We start from the raw sequence: 22,313 nt of genomic DNA, 5'->3' as shown, positions 1-22,313 counted from the left end.
GTGGTATACTGGGCAGCTTTGACCACCAACAAAAGATTTCCTCTTGTCATGGTCATGGATGGAACCCACGTACTGACTGGCTGGCGCTTACATAGGTAGGTACCTACCTACCTACCTAGGTAACTTTTGAGTTGTGCAAACATGATCCGAAAAAAAAAAAAAAAAAAAAAAGACGATTAATTTTCCATCAACGGTGACACGATCTGTACAAACAAACGCCAAAAGGACATGTTTGTTGCAAGGTTTTATCAACCGCAGGCAGAACACAGGCATCGATTGCCCTTCACTCCCCGCAACCCGAACCCGAAGCCTCCCAAAAGCTTGGTCCTTTCCTAAATCGACGAGGACGCGCGTTTCGCCTCAGATGATGCTGATTGTTTGCGTGTCCCGGCTACTGAATTTAACATTTCAATCTTACTGTTCCTCCGCTACCAACCAACGCCACTACCGGTTGTCTGCCTACCTGTCTAACCCTGCTGCATGCAGGATGACCAGATCCGATGAACCTGTACACGCACAATCGCCCACGACCCGAACGAAAACCAGCCGCCGATCGGCACCAAGTGGATGCCCGACCTCTACTTCGCCGCAATTTAACAACATGTCTGCTTGGATACCTACGACGTAGTACCGCAGACCTTCTCACCTACTATGCGTCTATGTACTGTGTATATCGCTGTGAATTCGTCATCTCAGCGGAAAAGGTGTGGCTCAGCGGTCAATCCGCCACCTGTCATGACAATGAGCTCAATTACGAGGCCGTCTCCATAAGTATACCTACGTGATAGAGGAACAGCCTCAGTATCCACTCGTCACGGTTTCCTTTTTTTCGCTTTTTCTCGCTATTATTCGCTTTTCCACCCCGCTGAGCCACCCGCGAGACGACTCCATGACCGGGACGCGGGCGGAAGAGCTGAAGGTTGTGGGGATGTGTGTAATGCATCCAACAACATCACACTAGAACGTCACTCAGTCACCCCGTGGGCCAGGCCTTTTACTATGTAAACAACCCCCGAGCAGATCATTAATGCCTTTTCTAGCCCTGGAGTTTTGGGTTCTCTAGGCAGTTAGGTTACTATTTGGCACCTGTTTTCTTTTTGTCTTGCGGCCTCCAACGATATTCCCGACCCGTTCCAACCGGTCGCTCAAACGTCTTGTAACGCTTAAGCTCGTCTATCCCTTGTCTCTGTTCGAGTCAGGCTTGGGCTCAAAGTCACACTCTGCGCCAAACACTATTGCGCAGGAACCTCTTCCAAACTATCTCTCTTTTCATCCTACTCCTTATTTTTTTTATCTTATCGTTGTTCCTCGCTGTCTTCTTCCTCTCTCCCTTTCGGCGTCTCTCTCTCTCTCTTTCTCTCTCTAAAAAAAAGCACCCTATAATATCACAGGGGCCTGCCTTTTTACCCTTACCAACCTCGACTCTGTTACAGACTTGGCTAGGTCTATCCCCGGGCGAACAATCGAACCCCCCACATTCCAAAATCCCCTTCCGCCCCCTGGTCAAAAATAGCCGTCGTTTTGAGCCGCCAGAACGGATCCCCTGGCCGTCAAAACCACTTGGCCCGCCACCCGGACTTTCCCACTACGTCCGTTTCTCTCTTGGTTCGGCTTTTTTTTGTTGCTACCAGCTAGACTGCTAAGGCTGGACTTGAGGTCGAGTCCATCGCAGCAAAGAGCTGCAATAGTCATTTTTGTTTTTCTCTCTCTGGTCCTTCGTTTATCTACTCTGTGTCCGCGACCCGTATTTAGCTTGATCTTTAACTCTTTTCTTTTTTCCTAACTTTCTTCTACCCGTTTGTTGGCTGGATCCACCACTTCTTCGGTCCGGCGCCTTAATATCTAGACTTAGACTAAACCTTGCTCACGGGTAGCATCGCCCGCATTTTGAACGGTAGCACCCGTCCCGAGACGGTTCGATATTTTTTCTGCCCTAACCCGTCTTTTGGAAGAAAAAGGCAGGCGCTGTTTGGAGATCTCCTACATCCTATCATCCACCTAGTTGGTTGTTGGTTGTTGGAGTCGGGGGAGAGAGAAACATACGGTACACATCAAACGCAAACAGCTACCATGAGGTTAATAGCATCACTGGCCTTGGCGGCATCACTGGCCTCTTCAATCACAAATGGATCAACGATACCGAGGAGGGCCTCGGGCACACCAGCTGCGCCGAGGGTAATTGGCCTGGAGACGGAAAGGCAGCACATCCCGAATCCCTTGGAGCGGGACAGGTTAAGGAGGAGAGCCGCCGTCATGGCTACTCTCGACAACGAGCAGACGCTGTACTTTGTCAACGTCTCCATCGGCACGCCACCGCAGAAGCTACGTCTTCACCTTGACACCGGCAGCAGTGACCTGTGGGTCAACACGCCCGACTCGAAACTCTGTTCCGTCTCGTCGCAGCCGTGCAGATTTGCCGGAACCTTTAGCGCAAACAGCTCCTCTACATATCAATACATCAACAGTGTCTTCAACATCTCGTACGTTGACGGCTCAGGCGCCAATGGCGACTATGTCTCCGATATGGTCACGGTGGGCAACACCAAGATCGACCGCCTCCAGTTCGGAATCGGATACACGAGCAGTTCGGCGCAGGGAATTCTGGGCGTCGGTTATGAGGCCAACGAGGTGCAGGTCGGACGTGCTCAGCTCAAGCCGTACCGCAACCTCCCCTCGCGCATGGTCGAGGAGGGCCTGATCGCTTCCAACGCCTACAGCCTTTACCTCAATGACCTGCAGTCCAACAAGGGCAGCATCCTGTTTGGTGGCATCGACACGGAGCAGTACACGGGAACGCTGCAGACCGTCCCGATCCAGCCCAACGGTGGCCGCATGGCCGAGTTTCTCATCACCTTGACCTCTGTCTCCTTGACCTCGGCAAGCATTGGCGGTGACAAGCTGGCCCTGGCCGTGCTGCTCGACTCGGGTTCCTCGCTCACCTACCTGCCCGACGACATCGTAAAGAACATGTACAGCGCCGTGGGCGCCCAGTACGACAGCAACGAGGGCGCCGCATACGTCCCCTGCTCCCTCGCCAGGGACCAGGCCAACTCGTTGACCTTTAGCTTTTCCGGCATCCCCATCGTCGTGCCCATGAACGAGCTCGTCTTGGACCTGGTAACTTCCAACGGCCGCCGGCCCTCGTTCCGCAACGGCGTCCCCGCCTGCCTGTTTGGCGTCGCCCCGGCCGGCAAGGGCACCAATGTTCTAGGTGACACGTTCCTCCGCTCCGCCTACGTCGTCTACGACCTCGAAAACAACGCCATCTCGCTCGCTCAGACCAGCTTCAACGCTACCAAGAGCAACGTCAAGGAGATCGGCAAGGGCAGCAACCCTGTTCCCGGCGCCGTTGCCGTCTCGCAGCCCGTCGCTGCCACTTCGGGCCTGTCGCAGAACGGCGGCAACAGGTCTGGCTCTGGCGCCATCGCCCGGGCCGTTCCGACTCTCTTGCTCGTCGGAGGAATCTTCTCCGGTTCGTTGTTGACTCTGTTCTAGACTTCGAGGGTTTTTTTATGTTTTTTTGTCAAGTTTAAGCATGAAAGCGAGCTGTTTTTAGCGTCAACCTTTTTTCTTCTTCTCCTTCTCTGGGCATACAAATCCCACCCATACATATATATATATACTTTTTTATATGAATATGAGAATCGAGGCTGTTATCGGTCCAACTCTGTGATACTGCAGTATGGTATGAGCCCATTAGGTGCCAGACAATATCAGACATCTTGACAATGCCGGAACTCCTTAGGTTACCATCTTCGATATGGCATCTTTGGAACCTGAAACCTCGATTTGGATCGGGGATGAGAAAATCGAACCTGTGTTTTTGTCAATTCCTTTTTCTTTTGCCGCGATATTTTACGTTCAGTGTTGACAGAACAATCATCCCCCCATCTCGGAGATGGGAAATCCCTTTGGAGTTTGTTGCGGGGAAGAGACCATCATCATCTCCTCGGACATATCTCAAGTCATCGTCAAGAAACTGGCCACACGTCGACGTATTCTCAAATATATAGGCTACAGGCAAAAGCTCCGCAGGAAGGAGTAGATTCGAGCCGTCCTAAATAATATAAACTGCCTCTGAGACAAACATATTCCAAGCAAAAGCTGCCAACGATGCCATGGCTGTCCTCCCAAAGAAAATCCCGAAGACAAAAAAAAGCCAGTACACACATCATCCGGTAGCCCACAAAAGGCTGACGTGATCCATCCGGTGTAGAAAAAAAAAACACAAGCACAAGCAAACTAGAAAAGCCAAAACCAATATCCAGGGCTGGCGCAGAAAAAGTGTGGTATAGTAAAGAAACTCCAGACTCCATCCATCACCACCGGCGTGTTAACATCAGACATAATGTGGGAAACAAGAGATTCGCTACCATATCATTTACAAAGGAAATTCAAACAAGCGTGGTCCGGTTTTCTTCTTTCAGAGTTTGCTCGGTCATCGGCTGTGGGCTTGGCAAGCAAAGTCTCTTGTGCTAGTCAATTCCAAATTCAAGGAATGATAAGAGCCAAAGGCCCTCAGGATCAGATGAATACGATGGTGTTATCATCCAATGTACTCCTCGTTTCTCGGTTCTAGCAAGCCAAGAACACCCCAACGTGTGTAAACCACGCCGACCTGTGTCTCTCATCATCCTGGACCATGTCGTCTTCGCCGTCCGCGACTGGGCCCATCTGGACGCTGTGCCAGTACCTCGCGCAGCATCGGGTCGTCCTTGTCCTTGTCGACATGGTGTACCCTAACATGCCGTTGCAGGTTATCAGGTCTAGGGTATTTGTGTTCTCGATCCGGACAGAAAGGACATATGTATCCTGGTGACTCGTGCACTAGGCCGTGTCTGATCATCTCGTTCTTGCGCTTGAAGCCTTTGCCCCCTTCGCTGCGAGGGCAGTTCTTGACCGAACAGTACCACGGGCGTGACGAAGAGTGCACGTTGGCGTGTGAATTGAGAAGATATTGGGTATGGAACGGCGGTGCGGGACACCCTGGAAACGTACACACAAAGGTCCCATGTGGCATCGACAGGCCTTCGGCATTATTGCGATCAGAGGCAGCGGTTTGTGCATTCGCAGGTGGTGAGACATAGTCGCCGGTGCTGCCGGGAGTCTCCGTTGCGCTGCTACTACTATAGTCGATGCTGTGCCGCGGGTAATTATTAACCGGGTGATGAGCGTAGTAAGGACTTGGGGCCGCTGAAAGACTGTATCCAGGAGACGGGAGGTCTGATCTTCGATAGCCGTCATTTGGTGACAGTGGCGGTGAACCAACGGTCAAACTGCCAAGCGGCGGCAGTCCACCTGGCGGGGAATGCGGGAAAAGTGAGCCGCGTCGACTTCCAGGGCTTGTCTCGCCAAAACTGCCAATGTCTCCCAAGGTATCACGAATTGACGGTAGAGGATTCTGACTAGCGTTCGAGTCTGACCTGGATGAAACTCCTTGAATCGGTGGCAGCTCACCAGCATGGCTGCGTGTTGAGATCGATGCTGGAGATCTGAGTATCCCAGCGTAAATAGGAGAGAGGCCTGACTGCGGCGGCGAATGGGCGTATGCGCCACTGCGCGGGCTGTATGGAGATGTGGCGCTGAGCGGTGGGTTTCGGTCTTCCGCTATTCGGTCTTGATCATCCTTCTCCAACCCGCCCCCTGAGCTCTTGAGGGGCCCATCGCGCCTACCTCCCCTATCCACCAGGATCCTGTTACGATCTGATGATACGTTGAGGTTTGTGGGTGGTCGCGACTTCGCATTTCCGATTCCAGCTCGATGGTCTCCAAAGTTCAGCGCGCCGAGGGCACTGCTAGCCAGAGATTGCAAATCGTTTAAAGCTGGAGGGGATCCATCTCCTGTGGGCTGCGGCGGGGTCCTCGCATCTACCAACATAGCGTCTATCTTATTCGGCGCGCTTGCGGCAGCGACAGTGTGACTCCGAGATGTCTTGCTGCCTCTTCGACTAGAAGCCAGGGCGCCAGCCTCGTCGCCAGAATCATCCGAGTCGAGGTGCTCTGTATCCTCGGAACAATCTGACGGCAGTGCCTGACGCGCAGCTAGATACGCCGTTTCCCTATTCCTACCATCCGTGTCAAGGAATGCGATCAGCACCCCATCACCTAGGTTTGCCCCGCGTCCCGAACGGCCTGGCTTGCCTTCTGATCCTTCGGGGCTAGAGGCGTCGTCGGCGTAGCGCTTTTGGTCGGCGAGTTCGACAGATGAGGTAGGGGATAACTTGAGGTCGACCCTCTCTAGGGGCCGAAATAACGGACTGTTTTTTGGTACCACTTCATCGGGATCGTAAACGTCTTCTCGGGCGGCGGTACCTGGAGCAGTGGACCACGATGTCATGGCGCATTTGTTTATAGGTGTTGCAGCTCAGGCGTTGACTTGTTGGGTTTCAGTGCGCCATGAGCGCGCGGCGGGAGCTGGCATATAAACGAAGAAAAGTGGCGAGTCGTTTGGCTTCTCGTCGGTGCTATAGGATTCAGCAGATCGATGGGTATCGTGTCGAAGTCTGAGAACCTGTTTGGTAGCTGCTTCTCTTACACTCCTCGCTATGATGGAAAACCAGCCTTCTTATGGACCTGAATTTGAACAAGCCGACGATCCGAGGTCCATTAAACAGCTTCTTCCGTACACCACCACAGTCGCCCAAGTGAGGATAGTAGACTGGAATCTGCAACAATGCAGAATAGTCAGTCCTGGGTGGTACGACTTTTTGCTGGTCGGTGGTAGGCGGTTGAGTGTGACCCAGAAAGAACAATACTTCGAGCAGCCTTACCTATCGTTCTTTATTTTCAATCTTTCTTTCTTTTGCCCAAAGAAAAATCACACGGCAGTCAAAGGGGGTTGCAATGCCGTGGCGTTGGTTCAGTCTGGGCAAAACGACCAGAGCCTCCCCAGCTCCGTTCCCCAGCGCGGGGGTAGGGCGTTATGCTAACGGATAGTCCAGCAACACCCAGCGATGCGATGGACGCGAAAGGTGTGGGCTGCTGCCGTACAGTGCGCGCTGTACTGTGATCTGGGGAGGCGGGGGCGTCACAGTGCCAACAATAATCTAAAGTTTGTGATGTGATGAAAGCCAAAAGGTACGTACGATTGATTTCAGGCAAGAACAGGTAGGTTATTTTCATGGGAAGAAAGTCAATCAAGGTTGAAAATAGATAGGGGGTGGTATGGCAGGTTAGGTATGCGAATGAACGACAACAATAACAGCAAAAACAGCAAATAATTGCAGGCAAAACCCTCCGTATGATGAGTGAGTGGGGAGCAATAGATTGATAGCGACGACCCGGTCGCAATCTGGGTGAGTCCTTTGTCTGGGGGGGGGGGCGTCTGTCTGTCTGGATGCGCGTAACGACTCGTGAGGTAACACTTGGGAGGCGGGGGGTTTTCCTTTTTAATTGCGCTTGTTGTTCATGGCACGGAGCAGGCGGGGCCACATTCAGCTCTTGGGTTTTTTGCTTCTGCTTGTCTTTATTTTACTGAAAGACTGGTAACGAAGCGGCTGACGAGGCTGTTGATTGTACCAAGCTACAACACAGAAACTGTTTTTTTTTTTCTTTCTTTTTCTTTCTTTTTTTTTTTTCTTCAGTTGCCTCTCTCGTCGTCGTGCGGGAGAAGACTGACTGTTTGGATCAGTGTAAATGATGGAAGATTGGTGAAGAAATCAGGATGTACGACAGCTGGGGGGTTTGGAGGAGTGAGGCAAATAAGTGGTGAAAGGAATGCAGTCTGGTGTATTGAGTGAGTCTCCAGTAGCGGGGAAGCGCCTATTTTTTGACCAAGTCTCGTGAAGGGGGTGAGGCAAACAAACAACGGGAGTTAAAGGGATTCTAATCTGCCCGGCTTTCCCTGGCCGGCCTTTCCCTTCCGTTGATACTTCGTAAGTCTAGCAAGGTATGTAATAAAGGTATGTACCTTCTAGCTGATGTAGATACCTACCGGTGTGTATTGATTTCAAAGTGGAACAAACACACTGATCTATCCGAGGCAGGGAAAAAAAAGACAGAGGGAAATGACTAAATTACCTAGAGCGAGCTAAAGGATAAATTAAAATAAGTAAAATCCAAATAAACTGGACCCTTCCCGCAAAATTGGGCGACAAGGGTTCCCAAGTATCTTGCCGCCCGCCCTACAAGGGGTCTGTCTTTGCAAGTACTCGCCTGCTCAGTTACTTCGTAGGAAGGCCCTCAAAGACCAAAAAAGCCTCCAATGCGCTTGTTGTATAAAATCCATCGTATGCACCTCACTCAAAGCTCATCCTCCAGGCTTTGGCAAGGGTTGCCAGGCTTTTTCGTAACCTAGTGCGGCTTTCATTGGTTTCTCTCGGGCGCCCACAGCCACTCAAAGGATAAGGCGCCGCTTGTCAACACAGGTACCAGTAAAAAAAAAGACCAGTTAGACCTGCAGTCTGCAGAGGGAAGTGGAGATTTTGCTGAGCCGCTCCCGTCGACCCGTGTGTTAATCAACCAATTCTGCTCATACTTCTTTCGCCTGTCACAAGGTGACTGGACATGAATGCTATGCTAGCACCTAAGCCGCAAATGCAACGCAGCACCACTTGGTCTCCCTCCCACTTGTGCAATTACCAAGGATCGGCTCCTGCACGCATCGCTGCAAAAACGTCCTTCTTTTTCTTTTTTCTTTCCTGTATATCTTGCTTCTGCCTGGTTCCGAAAGATCTCGACCGTGAGGCTTTTGGCTGAGCCGCAAATACGTTGCCACATCGCTCTGCGAAAAAAAAAAAATTAAATGCGGTGAAGATAATGCACGACAGAAGCAACTTGACGGGCAAAACACAGCATCCGCCATTTTTACTTGCAATAATTACAATACAACCTTGCTAAAACCCTGCAAACAAATTTGCATGGAGGAAAAAAAAAAAAAAAAAAAAAAAAAAAAAAAAAAAGAGAGAGAGAGAGAGAGAGAGCCACTACTTCGATCCGATCCTTGGAGAGGTAGGTGCGCGTGCGGTGCGGTGCACAGTGTGCTTTGTATGTTTATATATCTGGGTACCTACGGTACAACTCTTGCTAACACAAGTTGGGTTGGGTTGGAAGCTTGTGGACCCTGGCGCGGGGAAGCTCCAGCTAGATTCGTCCTGCCAAGTCTTCTTGGCCCGCCAACTCGACCGCTAATTGATTGAAGATGACTGTCAGGCTGCCATGCTAAGAGCACCCCAAGTTTACTCCTAATGGCAAAAGCCCTTCTTCGTTTCGATCTCCGAGAGACCTTGGCAAGTCTGACATGTCCACTACTCGTTGTCATGCATTGATTACGGGTCGGCCTTCTTCCAGCATCTCTCCGGCTTTATCGGTTCCTAAAATATTTTGTTAGTGACAAAATGAAGTTGCTCTCTTTTGTCCCTTTTCAAAGTGTCCTAGGTTAGAGCCAAGCTGTCTGAAAATGCAACTGTACTATAAAAGGCATTGACAATACAACCAACGTGCCCGCCTTGTGGCAACGCCTCCCTATGCTATAGGTAACTCGACAGGGGGATGGATATTCAACCAAAAGAAAACGTGAAGTTCGACGGGCCAGTACAGTAGATCCAGCGAGTGACAGCGCAGGATATCGAATCTAGACTCCTTTGCACGTCCAAAACCTAAGGACTCCATACCTCCGGGGCTTTGCTTCTTCTGATAAAGCTAGCGGGCCTTTTGAGGGGCCGACAAACGGTCAACTGCAGCTCACTTACCCAGCATTGCATCTGTTCCAAACATCTTGCAGCCACAGTTGCAATGCAAAGTATTTTGACAACCTAGACAGCCCACAACACTGACTGCTCCTGTTCGCCAAATAGACGTATGGAATGACAACTGCTTACGGAACATACATAGCACAAATAAAATAGAATAAAAACGGACGATCACACAAACATGAATCAGTGAGATATGACCCCGGCCAAGATTCACACCGGTCGATGCATTACTTTCTTGATTTTCCTCCTCCTAGGGAGACAACAAAATATCCCTTGGACTAAAAAGATAGCAATAAAAACAAGGTTTCGCAGAAAAGTCCCCATTGTCGACGTAGCGAAAACACATTCGTCTTGCCATTCACAACCAACCCCCAGCTTGCAGGTGTTATTGGAAACCTGGGGTCAGCCATCGAAAGAACCAGACGGACCAGAACCTCGCATCCGTCTCCGCATTTGATGCATGCTTGATGTGGGGTAGTAGGTTTTTTACAAGACAAAATATTGGGGGGAATAGTGTGGCTTAGTTCACCTCTTGCGTCGTAGCAATCGTCGTTTCCCACCTTGCTACTGCGTATTACTTGGTAGATTTTGAAGAGGGGTCTGGGCCATTCGGACCCCCTTTGAGAAATTCCCATCAAAGGACGCCCGGAAATATTCTGGCAGGCTTTCGGGCATCGGTGATCCCCCTTCAATCGACATGGGCTGCGACGGCACCTACTTTATTTGGTCTGTGCTCCTTCCGCGCGGGGTCCCGATGAAGAGCGGAACAAGGGAGAGTGTGCTGCCGAAGGGGGAAAGAGAGGAGAAGCAAAAAAAAAAAAAAGATATTTGGGGTCGGCCTTCGGGTCGTTGTTCGGGTGAGGAATCAGGAGCGAACTGTTGTGACGTCTGGATCGGCATTTCATGCCTGGCTACGTGTGCGCGTACGTGTGTATGTCAAACGAATCCTGACTGTCAGGCATGTTGATAACACTGAAGTGCCGCCTCGACCAATCTCTCAGAGAGAGACATCATAGAGTTCGTTCATTTCTGCGGCTCAGCTTTTTTGCCCGCCAGGGCAACCTACCCCGATATGCGGGACAGACCAAGCTTGCCTCCTCTCCGAGTGATTGATTAGCAAGGGACGTCTAGAACTAGAACAGAGATCCCTGCACTAGGTACTCTGCTGTTCGTCCTTCCCACCTCCCGATCCAATTGTTTTACGCACTGTCTTGCCTTTCAAAGACCCACCCACTGTATATTGTTTCGTTTACTGTTTTCGGTTTCGGGCTGTTATGTGCGTTCTGGTTTGAGACGATGAATATTCTCACACTTCTCCATTGCAGAGAGAGGTCCGTACGAAATATTTGCGATTTACATGCTATTGGTACTTTTGCTCAAGTTTAACCGAAAAAAGGAAAAAAAAAACCATTTTTTAAGGTGGGGAAGCCCGTCTTGAAAATCGAAATCTAGTCTTGTTCCAGGGGATTTCCCGGAGTGCCTAGTCTTGACTCCATGCATCTCCTTTTTTATCCTTGGCTCGCTAGGAAAACATGCACAAGAGAACCAAATCAAAATTGGGCATTCATTCCCAGCCAACCTAAGCAGCAGCAGCCGCCGCCGCCGCTTCGCTGACGTGTTATGCGCAGTCACCCGCTACATTTGATCTTCGGGAAAAGTTACAAAAAAAGAGTATTTTAGACGGCCGAGGCTTCCGAGGCCAGTGTGCGAGCTGAGTTTTTTTTTTTTTTTTTTTTTTTTTTGCGACAAATCCCGGGGGGTGTGTGAGGAGAGTTGGAGGGGGACACAGGATTTCTATTCCCAAACCCGCTAGTGTTCAATGTATAAACTGTACAGTATGAACAAAAGACCTACCCGGCCGTTGGAGTGAATAAAAAGAGCATCTTGGCTTCATGTGGTCAGGCTTGATTCATCTCGATCATGGGGGCCGAGAGCGAGAAGAGCCAATATAGGTGTGGTATGGTATAATTGCTGGGTTCAACTTGAGTGATTTTAACCGAAGTTCATTGCATTTCAGCCGCCACTTACTACTGCTGCTGGAGCCGCACGAACTTCTGCGAGACGGACAGGGTCACCCTAGACAAAAAGAGGCAGACACAAAATTCTCGGCAAAGGCTGATGCTGAGGATCGCCTTGGCTTCTTGTCTTAGGTGTACGTACTAATAACCTACCTAACTACCTCGGTGTTATATGATAAGGAATTCGTTGATAAATGGTGGAAGACCAAAGTTTTACGAATTCCCTTTCCCTTTCTTTCTGTTTGTTTATATATAAACATGACATGTATCATACCTATACAAATACTCTCCCAAAGTAAAGTGTGCTCTCATTTATGCGGAAATGTCATTGCCACCCAACCCTTAACTGATTGATACCATACCCACACCTGTCATATCTTTCCTGGGAGGTTGCACTACCTCCACGGCGGACAGGCACAGATATTGGCACAAGGAAATAAATAGAAAGGAAATAAGAAAAACTACAGGACCATCATCGGATGGATTGGGTTGGACGGGGCGGAGGGTGGTACAGTGGATTGGATGGAAGTCGATGAATCAACGGAGGGGTCCTATCTATTGCCCCGCATCCAGTCAAGAGATGCGTCCGTCCAGAGGAATCTTTATTTACTACCTTGCCAAACCTACCTACCATCCTATTATACGTACGGTACGTGACTGTCCGTAGCGGCATGACTTCTGCGTACCCACATCTATGCTTTGAGCATATGACACGAGATTTCTGGTCTGTAGGCGAGTAACCGTTCGAACTTGTCGCTTCCAAAGGGCAGGGGACTACAGACAACCGGGTTGCCTTTTGATAGGGCGGCTGAGGAGCATTGGTTTCGGAAGCAGTGACACAACCGCAGCCCAATAATAGATGCAGGTCGTAGACAGTCAAAAAAAAAAAAAAATTGGGCCGTTGCCGTAAATGAGCGAGGCGCGAGTAGGGAGGATCCCGATCTACATAAATGGTTGAGATTTTTTTGCTGTTGACGACAAAGCCCAAACGCCGGCGTCTGTTCTATGTGTAGGTATGTATATTTATAACGATTGGATGCAATGCCAATATAATTGCATTGAGAGGCTTGTACTGGCCTTCGGTGAACTGACTTCTGGATACCGGGGAGACCCGCCAAAATCGCCGATAAGCGGAGCGGAACTGACTAAACTGGATAGTGGGGAGGGAGGTATTTGATACCTTGGGAAATTTACATCTTTTTCGAAAAAAAAAAAATAATAATAATAATAATATGATCAAAGCAAAGTCGATGCTTTGATTGTTCCCTTTTGTACATAAACACGCCGAGTCCATCGAGTAACCTTTTACCAGAGACGGCTGCCCCAAAGACCATGAAGGCGGTTGTGTTCGAGGGACCATATAAGATCTCGGTTCAGGATCGACCAGTTCCTCAGCGTAAGTCTTTCGTCACGCACAAACTTACTCACACGCTGGGAAAAAGATAATGTTGGACTAGTAGGCTTTGGGTTGACAAAACGTCTCTTACCACTATGGTCATAGTGCAGGATGATAAGGATATCATTGTAAAGGTGCATGCCAGTGGGCTTTGCGGGTCGTATGTAAACCTGAACACCCGTCTTCTGTACTTTCAGGCCTATACTGGTTCCATCAGAGTTGAAACGACCGCTAATTCATAATGGCTATGCGCATGCAGTGAGCTCCATTCCTATCGAGGAATAGAAGAATCGGGGAGCGGGTTCATCATGGGGCACGAGTTCACGGGAACCGTCACAGAAGTAGGATCGGCTGTCAAGACCGTCCAGGTTGGAGACAAGGTCGTATCGCCTTTCACTGTGTCCTGGCAAGTCTAATTCAACTACCCAAAACAGAACAATGCCCGCCCCCATATATCAACCTCGAGGGGAAATAAAGAGAAACGCAAATTCTAATACCCGACACAGCATGGACTGCTTCTACTGCAAAAAGACCCAGACTTCCCGATGCGAGCACAGCCAGCTTTTCGGCTCCGCAGGCCTGGACGGTGGTCAGGCCGAGTATGTGCGCGTGCCGTTCGCGGACGGGACTGTCGTCAAGGCGCCAGCTGAGTTCGCAGAAGACGACAAGGTGCTCGTCCTGATGGCCGACATCTGGCCGACTGGATACTTTGGGGCCTCTAATGCATTCAAGCTCCTGGAGGCCACGCCCGACCCCGTCGTTGTCGTCATAGGCTGTGGGCCCGTCGGGCTCTGTGCCGTGGTGGCGGCGCTCGAGCACAAGCCCAAGCACCTCTTCGCCATAGACGGTGTCGACAGCCGCTTGGATCTGGCCAGGGGCCTCGGTGCAGAGCCGCTGAACTTTGTGACTGATAGGGAGGGGATGTTCAAACGCATTATGGAGGTGACCGGGGGCCGTGGAGTGGATGCAGTCGTCGAGGTTGTCGGGCTCAAGGATGCGTTGAGGACGGCCTTTGATATCCTGAGACCATTTGGGGTTATCAGCAGCATTGGCGTGCATAGTACAGAGGTGAGCCTGTTGTCTGGTGGAGTTCCTGCCTGGTGAACCGTTTGAATGTTTGGCTGACATGTAGGGTGGTTTCACAGCTCCCTTGGACCGCGGCTGAGGCCTATGAGTAAGTATACCCTCAAACACCCAAGAAGAGACCATGAGATGCCCCTTCACCCCATGCCCGAAGTTGACACTGATGGCGAATGCAGCAAAAACGTGAGAACCCAGATGGGAAGATGCCCTGTGCGCGGCGTCTTTGAAGATGCTCTTGAGTTGCTCGTGAAGAGAAAGGACAAGTTTAGGTATGGAGCTCGTTACGCTCAGATATCTTGTCGTGCCCACACATATCATGCGTCGATGCTGACACCGCCAAACTTCTAGCTTTATGTTTGACAAGATCTTGCCACTGGACGCTGCAGTGGAGGCCTATGACATGTTTGACAAGAGAAAGGTGCAAAAGGTCATCTTCACGCCCTAAAAGGCGCCCCGTATCATTGCTGCTGTAGGCCACTTCTCGCAAGGTTCTTGCAAGTCAGCCAGGGTTGAGGTCACCCAAGTAGGCAAGGTAGCTAGCAACGTCTTCATATCATTTAGCCTAGCCGAATAGACTTGAGCCTCAGTTTTGTCTGGGCTTGACGATGCCATCATGGATAACATAGTAAGAAATAGTCGAGTCGTCCTGGACAATCGCAAGGATGATCCGCTTGCCCCTCCCCGAGCCCCTCCAGTGCTGCGCAAGGGAAGTCGCCGCAACCTCGGCCGCCTCGCTCGCAGTGCTGGTGTTTCCATCATCAGGACCACCAGCAGGCTCGGCGACCGCAGGCGGGACGGGCGGGATCGAGTCAAAGACGGCGGCGAACCGCTCGACCGTCCACTTCTCGGCCAGGTGCATGGGCAGCACCCACTCGACCTCTGGGGGCTGCGGGATGTGCTGACCGCCGCCCAGCTCCTTCTCGGCCTTGAGGATGGCGATCTGCTCGTCCGGGTGCACGTACATGCGGCGCGGCGGCAGGCCGTACAGTAGCTGCCGCTCGGCTCCCGAGTCGTGTACCTTGACGCCCGTCCAATCCTTTTCGTGCTCGAGGTTGAACTGGACGTTTTTGGTCAGATTTTGGAGCGCCGTGAGGTTTTGATCGTTCCTTTCCATCTTGAGCTCTGAGGTTGGAGTGAACCAACAAGATGACCTTCACAAAAGTGTCCGAAAAAATGAAATTTTGAATTTCAGAAGGATTGCGGACACTAAGAACACTGGCGTTTTTAGGTAAGTTTGTCGATAAAATATTGAGAGTGTGTTGGAGGAGACCGTGGAAATCGGATCAGAAAAAAAAAAGATAATCAAATTGCTAGTCACGATCTCCACAACTTATTGGCCGCATACCTAACCGGGTAGGTTCGTGAACTGGGTACCTTGATAGTTGCATTGCATATCTAGGTATGCTACCTTAATTTGTCAACATAAATAGAACGGGCAGATCTACTTTCAACTTTCCCATTAGTCGCCATTGTAGCGTAAAACAGCAGCACAGATGATGGCAGTGTATAGGTCCAGAGGTTAGTATCTGAGGGCAGTATCTACACCAAAGTCAACAAACAACACAATAAACAAAATCGATTATGCTATCTTGTGTACTCTTCCCGAACCCGACGCCAAACCCCATGCTAGCCACATAATTGTTACAAGTAACGTTAACAAAAGCCAAGCAGATTAAAAATAAATAAAGAAGGAAACAGGGGTGTGACGCAGCCCGCCACCAGTGCGTTGTACTGCACTCCCTATCATGAATTTTCCAAAAGTCGATAGGCTATACTGATATCTTTTCCCCAGCCTCCTTGTCCTTCGCAGCCTTCCGTATCTCTTTAGGCAGCTTGTCCTTCTTGTTGTTGTAATGAAGGATGCCCTTCGCCTCATCAGCACGCAGCCTCTCCCTGTCCTCGTCATCCAGAGGTATACCTTCGACTGATTTGACTGACGATCCCTCAGATCCCATGATCTGTCCTCCGATCATTGCCACAACACAGCCAAAGCCAACGAGAATACCGGTGACAGCAGGCGGCCTGTTGAACCGGTCCATGGCCCACATACATGTGGCCAACCCGATCTGCAAGAAGGTATTCCACACGAAGAGCCAGATGACGGCATCGAGTTTCCAAATAGCCGTGGGAGGTGCCCGCATGCCGCTCAAAGGCGGCTTGGGTGTCTTTTTCTCGGGCAGCGGAATCGCCACACGTGGTACGTTTTCGTTGAGGTTGTCGGGACCGACATCGAGAGGAAGTGTTTGTGATTCGGGAAGGCGAAACCAGCCTTTGTGGATGCCGGCGAGAGTACGTATGCCGTCAAAATCGTCCGAGATGCGGTACTTCATGAGGTAGTACAGGTCGCGAAACCTCCAAGGCGCCAGTCCAAATCCCGTCACGCAGAAGAGTGCGTTGAGGATCTGGGACGCTATTTCCAGCCATATCTGCCGGGGAGATGTAGCCTTGTCGTCGCAGTTGGGGATGCACATGGCGGGCGACGCGTTGCAGAGCAGTAGGAAGAGCATGCCACCCCAGGCCACGACGTTCAAGCCATAGATGGTAATGAGGAAGCCCTTGATCGTCAGCACCCAACGCCAAGAAATAGACCAGGCATGCTTGCAAGTCTCTCCAAAAGGATACTTGGGCGGAAAGTGATAGCCATTTTCGAATGGCTCGGTGAGATGGATGAGCTCGGGAGGGATCGGTTTCTTGGTACGGTCTACCGGAACATCTTGGATAGCGTCTGGCATGGCTCGAGGATCAACGTGGTTCTTCAACAGTGTCGTAGGCACATTGTTTGACACGGTGTGCGATAAGGGTAAACAAAATGCGTCGTCGGTTGGACGCGAGTAAAGTCGAATTATTAGAATAGACAAATGGATAACAATACGATGTAAAGAAGGTCGAAAATGTAAAAGAGGTGGGATCCTTGGTCAGAGGCAGGGAATTATAGGTGCATGTAACCTTCCAGTCTGGTCAACAATACAGGACAAAATTTCCTCAGGGATGACAGGACCGGGCTTTCCTTTTTGTTAAAACAGCCCGAGACCGAAAAGAGTTGAGATGCTGTCACTGGCCTTCGCTACCAGCAACAGAGTTTCGGTGCAGGGATTACGGGGCTACCGTCGTAATTAGATCGAGTGGGGGTGATGTATTCGACTGTGTTTTTTTTTTTTTTTTTTTTTTTTTTTGGTAGGTAGGGGGTCCGGGTCCCTGAAGTCCAGAACTTGTGGCGTCAAAGGGGGCAGCGGCTGGCATCCACAGATGAATCGGATTTGCGTACCGGTAGGAGTTAAAACATTGACTGTGATTTGCCGGGTTATTGTGTGTGCATCGTCAATGACCGCATTTTGCGCTGATCTTCCAGTGGCATTCCCGCTGACGTCAACTGAGGCCGTGGACGAATGGGTGATTGATTGTGTGATGGTCAATCAGGGAAAAAAAAGCACGGTGCACCGGAAGCCTTGGCTCAAGCTGGGCGATAATTCCAGGTGAGGTAAGGCATCCCAAACTTTTGAGAGGCGAACGGGAACCTCGGTCTTACAAAGTACGAAGTACCTACCTACTGTACCTACCCACTTTGTAATAAAAGATGATGCTGGACTCGGTATGACGCTCACTCACCTGGGAAGATTCAAGGCCGTCATAAAAAAAATCGAATCTGCCTTGAGACGATGGTTGTGCGGAGGCCGAGACACCTGGCCTGTAAGGTACCTAGGTAGGTACGTACCTAGGCATCATCAAAGTCGGAAAAGTGTCATTCGGACTAATAGAAGATGGTTTTTTTTTCATAATTTCCTTAACGCTACCTAGGTGGTATCTAGTCAGGCAGGTCAGGGTCCAAGATCATCCCACAGGAACTCACGGTGGAAGCTTACGTAAGCATCTCTGTATGCGATAAACTCGTCTAAGCGGGCCAGTGATTAATTATTCAGGTAAACGAAAACCACCCAAGCCAAACCGGATATTAGTGGTGCCAAGTATCGAGTCCAATTGCCGTGTGCACACTTCGACTTTGCCGTCTGCCCGACCGCCCACCCGGCCTGGAGAAGCGGGTCACACTGCTGGTTGAAGTCGAGCCTTGTGCGGACCGAGGTTGGCGGGCACGGCGAACATACTAGGCGCTAGTTAAAGATTGCCGACATCTTTTTCATTCCCACTTGATGAACTGGAACTGGAGTGTGTTTTCAGAAGTTCTATAGTCTCAATTGACCCAGATTGTATCTGCATACCTGCCTAGGTAGTATACTGCTTCACCGTCTTTAGCCGTTGAGGAAACCGACGAGCCACGACTCTGAAGTGCGACCGTCCGCACATGCCTCGGCAGTGATCCGAGTCGCGCATCAACTTCTACCAACCACCCCCTCAGCCGCTTCTAACCATACCTATCTCTCACTTCCAAGCTTTTCGTTCTACGGAGTTGTGTAGTAAAATAAACCACCGAAAATCCAGCGCAGCATCGGCATTGTTACGTGCGCCAAGATTCGTCCATCACTAAACCCACCTAGATACCTCAACACGCAAAGCCACGGCAGAAGCAAGATCCTGACGATATGAGTGCACAAGCAAAGTCGGCGCCAATCGGCCCCTGGGCCCGGGCCACCGCCGGAGCCACCGGTGCCGTGCTGGCCAACGCCCTCGTTTACCCGCTCGATATGTACGTTGTTTGCCCGTTGGACGAACCGATGGACTGCCGCACAAACAAGAACTGACAGAGGAATCCCACACCAGCGTCAAGACACGCCTGCAAGTCCAGGTTAAACCAAAGACTGGCGAAACCCCGGCCCCGGGCAGCGAACCGCACTACAACTCGACATGGGACGCCATAACAAAGATAATGGAGCAGGACGGTCTGGGCGGCCTCTACGCCGGCATGGGCGGCTCTCTCATCGGCGTCGCGTCGACAAATTTTGCCTACTTTTACTGGTACTCGGTCGTTAGGTCTCTGTACTTCAAGTCCGTCTCCAAGACGGGCATAGCACCCTCGGCACCATCCACCGCCGTGGAATTGTCGCTCGGCGCCATTGCCGGTGCTGTCGCACAACTCTGCACCATCCCTGTTGCCGTCGTAACCACGCGACAACAGACTCAGAGCAAGGAGGAGCGCAAGGGGTTATTGGACACAGCAAAGGATGTCATCGAGAGCGAAGACGGCGTGTTTGGGCTCTGGCGGGGTCTGAAGGCGAGTTTGGTACTGGTGGTTAACCCTGCTATCACCTATGGTGCTTATGAGCGCCTGAAGGTTCTCTTCTTTCCCGGAAAGAGTAACCTGAAGCCTTGGGAGGCTTTCGGTGAGTTGTATCTCAAAACCATGTTCAGCAGAACACTTACTAATTCTCTAAACCTCCCTAGTCCTCGGAGCTATGTCAAAGTCTCTGGCCACGATTGCAACCCAACCCCTCATCGTTGCCAAGGTCGGTCTACAGTCTAAGCCGCCTGCGTCGAGGAAAGGCAAGCCCTTCAAGAGTTTTGTCGAGGTCATGCGCTTCATTATCGACAATGACGGGCCAACAGGCTTGTTTAAGGGTATTGGACCGCAAATTCTGAAGGGCCTGCTCGTTCAGGGCTTCCTCATGATGACCAAGGAGAGGTGAGCAACCATCTTACTGCCATAATTCCGTGCTTGAAGACCGTACTGACTGTATTCTGTATCATCATAGAGTGGAGCTTCTTTTCATCCTATTCTTGCGCTATATTCAAACCGCCAGGTCAAAACAGCTGTACAGCGCTGCGGATCTGGCCTCAAAGGCGACATCTGCGGCCAGTGGTGCGGCAAGCAAGGTCTCGCCCCTGGTTACAAAGTAAAAAAGAAAAGAAAAAAAGACGTCAGAACCAGCCAGACTCTAGAAATTAGACATGGATTACTCTACACTAAATTATGAGGAGAGCGTTGTCGGCATTGTTGAACACCTTTGTTGCATCTTGGACAATTTCCATCAGGCGCGGTTGATATTCACGCTTCGCTTTGTACATGCTTTACTGTAAGTTGAATAGAACCTCAGTTACGTCTTTGGATTTTTGACAATTGTAAACAAAAAATTTGGGATGGTCCCCAGTGTGCTGTCCGTTTCTGTATATTCCTTTGTTCTCAATTCTCATGACCGTTGTCGGTTTCGAGGCCGCCTGCACGACATGCAGTTTAGACAGGCGATTGCAGTACTGAACAATTATAGTCTAGTTCTAGTCTAGGTGTCAGAATACCCAGTCAAGCAGGACCACTGTTCAAGTACTAGCGTGCTCGTGCACCCCACATGTTCTGATGCGGAGGGTTAGGGTCAGAGCGGGTTCTGTCACGTGCTACATTAGCAACCTCCAACCCTAGAGATACTGTTCGCTTTGACCCGCACAAAGCAAAGCATCACCTACTGAACTCCAAAGCTCCGAAAACCTCATCGCCGCCATTCCCGACCCTCAAACTCGGTAAACCACATTCACAATGGCCAGTACGTAAACTTTGAATCCTAATGATTGCACCTGCAAAACCCAGCCAATACTGACAGTTTTTGTTTTTTCAGAGTCAAAGAACTCGTCTCAGCACAACCAGTCGCGGAAGGCTCACCGCAACGGGTACGTTGGCTTCCCACCCCGCGAGCCTCTCCAATCATCGACACGATCAAACGAAATCACTCGCACGATTCCTGCCACCCGATCACAGCCTTGAGAGGAGCCGAAAATTGGAGGAGGAAGACAGCTGACACTCTGCATGGACGTGTAGTATTAAGAAGCCCAAGACCTCAAGGTACCCCTCGCTCAAGGGTACCGACCCCAAGTTCCGCCGTAACCACAGGCACGCGCTGCACGGAACGGCCAAGGCTATTGTGAGCCCGACTCCAAACTGACTACCACCGTCCCGGCGACAAGCGCAAATACTGACTTCCTCTGCAGAAGGAGTTCAAGGAGGGCAAGCGGGAGACGGCCTGAACGGACGATGTTTGATCAAATTAAGCAATAACGACGGCAAACTGGGGGTTTCTCGGAAGGACAAAAGGCATCGATTCGGCGGCGTTTTGAAGGTTTCTCAACCCGCCACCCAGGCGTTTTTGACGAGCTTTTTTCTAGGGCAAAGAGACATTCTTGCATTTGGGCAAACAAACCTACGACACTCTAGGATCTGTCATGATGGGTCGATAGCCTGCCTTTCGGTGCAACTCGTGCGCAACATGCACGCTGCATGCACCTCGTTTGACGAATATGACGACCCGACCTTGTTCCCCTGGCCTTGCGCCTTTTTTCCTGGTGTGGTCGACCTACAAATCTGTTAACCCAACGTGAAGGGACGTCCCTCCCTGATTTTTTACAGTCATATTTGACGGCATTAGTGTGTACAGCATAGAGCCTATTACCATGCTCGTTTTGCTGAAGGAAACTTAATCGTGCCAAGATTGATTCTTTTGTCCGCCTATTACCAAACACCTCCGGCTGCTTACCTCTACGGCCGCGGTGCATGAATGGTAGACTACATTCCCTTAAACTCGCTAGCTTTTGGAGCTAGTTATCGTTTTGTGGTGGTGGTGGTGGCTACGACATTGATGATTGATAGACTTTGGTAGATGAAAACAAAACCGTGTGTGGTGGCTGTGGCATGAATGGTGTGGTTGTCAGTCAGCTGCAGTACAGTACTGTTTAGGTACACGTATGGACCATGCACCGTCCTAGACGAGAGCATAAATAAAAGCTTGGCTTTTACAGCATCGTTGGATGACGATCAAAAATTTCCACGTCTTCATATTGCAGTTCATACTTGTTGTTGTTTTGCCGTTTCCCAAAATAGTTAAGAGGTGAATGAACATATAGGCATGGATCGACTTCATCCGCCAGGCAGGTGCCTATATTCCATCCAATATTTGTCCTTGGTTTGTAAGTACCGCACTCATCCTGTCTGATGTCCAAGGCATTCCCCGTCTCCCTCTTCCTTCTGGGAGAGACATGGTGGCGCCAAAAAAAAGTTGAGACGTAACACCCTACCCACAGTTGCCCATGATTCTGTCAAGAAGAAACACCAAACTCGTCATCCTTACCTCAAACCTTGCCCTTTCGCATGTACTCCTTTATTTCAGCCAAAAGCGACGTCGTAGTAAGCAGGTACCCAAGTACAGACCAGGTATGTGATAAGTCAACAGTTGCCGGATTGTTGCGTCGCAT

General features: G+C 50.5%; 9 protein-coding genes across 9 annotated transcripts; 6 read left to right on the top strand and 3 right to left on the bottom strand.

Annotated features, from left to right (window-relative positions):
- The first annotated feature begins 1,026 nt into the window (after positions 1-1,026).
- On the top strand, positions 1,027-3,673 carry MGG_06327 (candidapepsin-3). Its single transcript, XM_003717209.1, has one exon. It carries the CDS (start codon positions 2,071-2,073, stop codon positions 3,493-3,495), a length of 1,425 nt encoding a protein of 474 aa, XP_003717257.1. The 5' UTR covers positions 1,027-2,070; the 3' UTR covers positions 3,496-3,673.
- Positions 3,674-3,983: 310 nt separating this feature from the next.
- MGG_06328 (C2H2 type zinc finger domain-containing protein) lies at positions 3,984-7,968 on the bottom strand. The gene is made up of 2 exons (XM_003717208.1): positions 6,771-7,968; positions 3,984-6,665 (listed from the first exon to the last, which is right to left on the bottom strand). Exon 2 carries the CDS (start codon positions 6,335-6,337, stop codon positions 4,631-4,633), a length of 1,707 nt encoding a protein of 568 aa, XP_003717256.1. The 5' UTR covers positions 6,338-6,665; positions 6,771-7,968; the 3' UTR covers positions 3,984-4,630.
- A 1,902-nt stretch (positions 7,969-9,870) lies between these two features.
- MGG_17193 (uncharacterized protein) lies at positions 9,871-10,515 on the top strand (the record flags this gene model as incomplete). Its single annotated transcript, XM_003717207.1, has 3 exons — positions 9,871-9,878; positions 10,075-10,169; positions 10,278-10,515. The coding sequence occupies 3 exons, from the start codon at positions 9,871-9,873 to the stop codon at positions 10,448-10,450; spliced, it is 276 nt and encodes a 91-aa protein (XP_003717255.1). The 3' UTR covers positions 10,451-10,515.
- A 2,527-nt stretch (positions 10,516-13,042) lies between these two features.
- MGG_06329 (S-(hydroxymethyl)glutathione dehydrogenase) lies at positions 13,043-14,634 on the top strand (the record flags this gene model as incomplete). Its single annotated transcript, XM_003717206.1, has 7 exons — positions 13,043-13,106; positions 13,212-13,266; positions 13,366-13,506; positions 13,613-14,174; positions 14,252-14,280; positions 14,366-14,458; positions 14,538-14,634. The coding sequence occupies 7 exons, from the start codon at positions 13,043-13,045 to the stop codon at positions 14,632-14,634; spliced, it is 1,041 nt and encodes a 346-aa protein (XP_003717254.1).
- A 138-nt stretch (positions 14,635-14,772) lies between these two features.
- On the bottom strand, positions 14,773-15,303 carry MGG_06330 (uncharacterized protein; the record flags this gene model as incomplete). The annotated part of the gene is made up of 1 exon (XM_003717205.1): positions 14,773-15,303. One exon carries the CDS (start codon positions 15,301-15,303, stop codon positions 14,773-14,775), a length of 531 nt encoding a protein of 176 aa, XP_003717253.1.
- Positions 15,304-15,678: 375 nt separating this feature from the next.
- Positions 15,679-17,970, bottom strand: MGG_06331 (uncharacterized protein). The gene has a single exon (XM_003717204.1). The coding sequence runs from the start codon at positions 16,919-16,921 to the stop codon at positions 15,959-15,961; it is 963 nt and encodes a 320-aa protein (XP_003717252.1). The 5' UTR covers positions 16,922-17,970; the 3' UTR covers positions 15,679-15,958.
- MGG_17192 (uncharacterized protein) lies at positions 17,846-18,299 on the top strand (the record flags this gene model as incomplete). Its single annotated transcript, XM_003717203.1, has 3 exons — positions 17,846-17,876; positions 17,996-18,049; positions 18,127-18,299. The coding sequence occupies 3 exons, from the start codon at positions 17,846-17,848 to the stop codon at positions 18,297-18,299; spliced, it is 258 nt and encodes an 85-aa protein (XP_003717251.1).
- Positions 18,300-18,724: 425 nt separating this feature from the next.
- Positions 18,725-19,976, top strand: MGG_06332 (peroxisomal adenine nucleotide transporter 1; the record flags this gene model as incomplete). Its single annotated transcript, XM_003717202.1, has 4 exons — positions 18,725-18,828; positions 18,903-19,462; positions 19,524-19,761; positions 19,832-19,976. The coding sequence occupies 4 exons, from the start codon at positions 18,725-18,727 to the stop codon at positions 19,974-19,976; spliced, it is 1,047 nt and encodes a 348-aa protein (XP_003717250.1).
- Positions 19,977-20,483: 507 nt separating this feature from the next.
- MGG_06333 (60S ribosomal protein L29) lies at positions 20,484-21,471 on the top strand. The gene is made up of 4 exons (XM_003717201.1): positions 20,484-20,614; positions 20,687-20,738; positions 20,887-20,989; positions 21,057-21,471. Exons 1-4 carry the CDS (start codon positions 20,608-20,610, stop codon positions 21,090-21,092), a joined length of 198 nt encoding a protein of 65 aa, XP_003717249.1. The 5' UTR covers positions 20,484-20,607; the 3' UTR covers positions 21,093-21,471.
- The last annotated feature ends 842 nt before the right edge of the window (positions 21,472-22,313 follow it).

The sequence above is a fragment of the Pyricularia oryzae genome, chromosome 4 (genome assembly GCF_000002495.2).
Source record: "Pyricularia oryzae 70-15 chromosome 4, whole genome shotgun sequence".
Taxonomy (NCBI): domain Eukaryota; kingdom Fungi; phylum Ascomycota; class Sordariomycetes; order Magnaporthales; family Pyriculariaceae; genus Pyricularia; species Pyricularia oryzae.
Note: the sequence above shows the minus strand (reverse complement) of the source record. Positions and strands in the feature narration are given on the sequence as shown.

Excerpts from the sequence above, each read along its gene's own strand:
- MGG_06327 (XM_003717209.1), top strand. The coding sequence starts at position 2,071 with ATGAGGTTAATAGCATCACTGGCCTTGGCGGCATCACTGGCCTCTTCA.
- MGG_06331 (XM_003717204.1), bottom strand. The coding sequence starts at position 16,921 with ATGCCAGACGCTATCCAAGATGTTCCGGTAGACCGTACCAAGAAACCG.
- MGG_06333 (XM_003717201.1), top strand. Across the intron at positions 20,739-20,886 it reads CGGAAGGCTCACCGCAACGG|TATTAAGAAGCCCAAGACCT; the intron begins GTACGTTGGCTT and ends ATGGACGTGTAG. Across the intron at positions 20,990-21,056 it reads ACGGAACGGCCAAGGCTATT|AAGGAGTTCAAGGAGGGCAA; the intron begins GTGAGCCCGACT and ends CTTCCTCTGCAG.
- MGG_06328 (XM_003717208.1), bottom strand. The coding sequence starts at position 6,337 with ATGACATCGTGGTCCACTGCTCCAGGTACCGCCGCCCGAGAAGACGTT.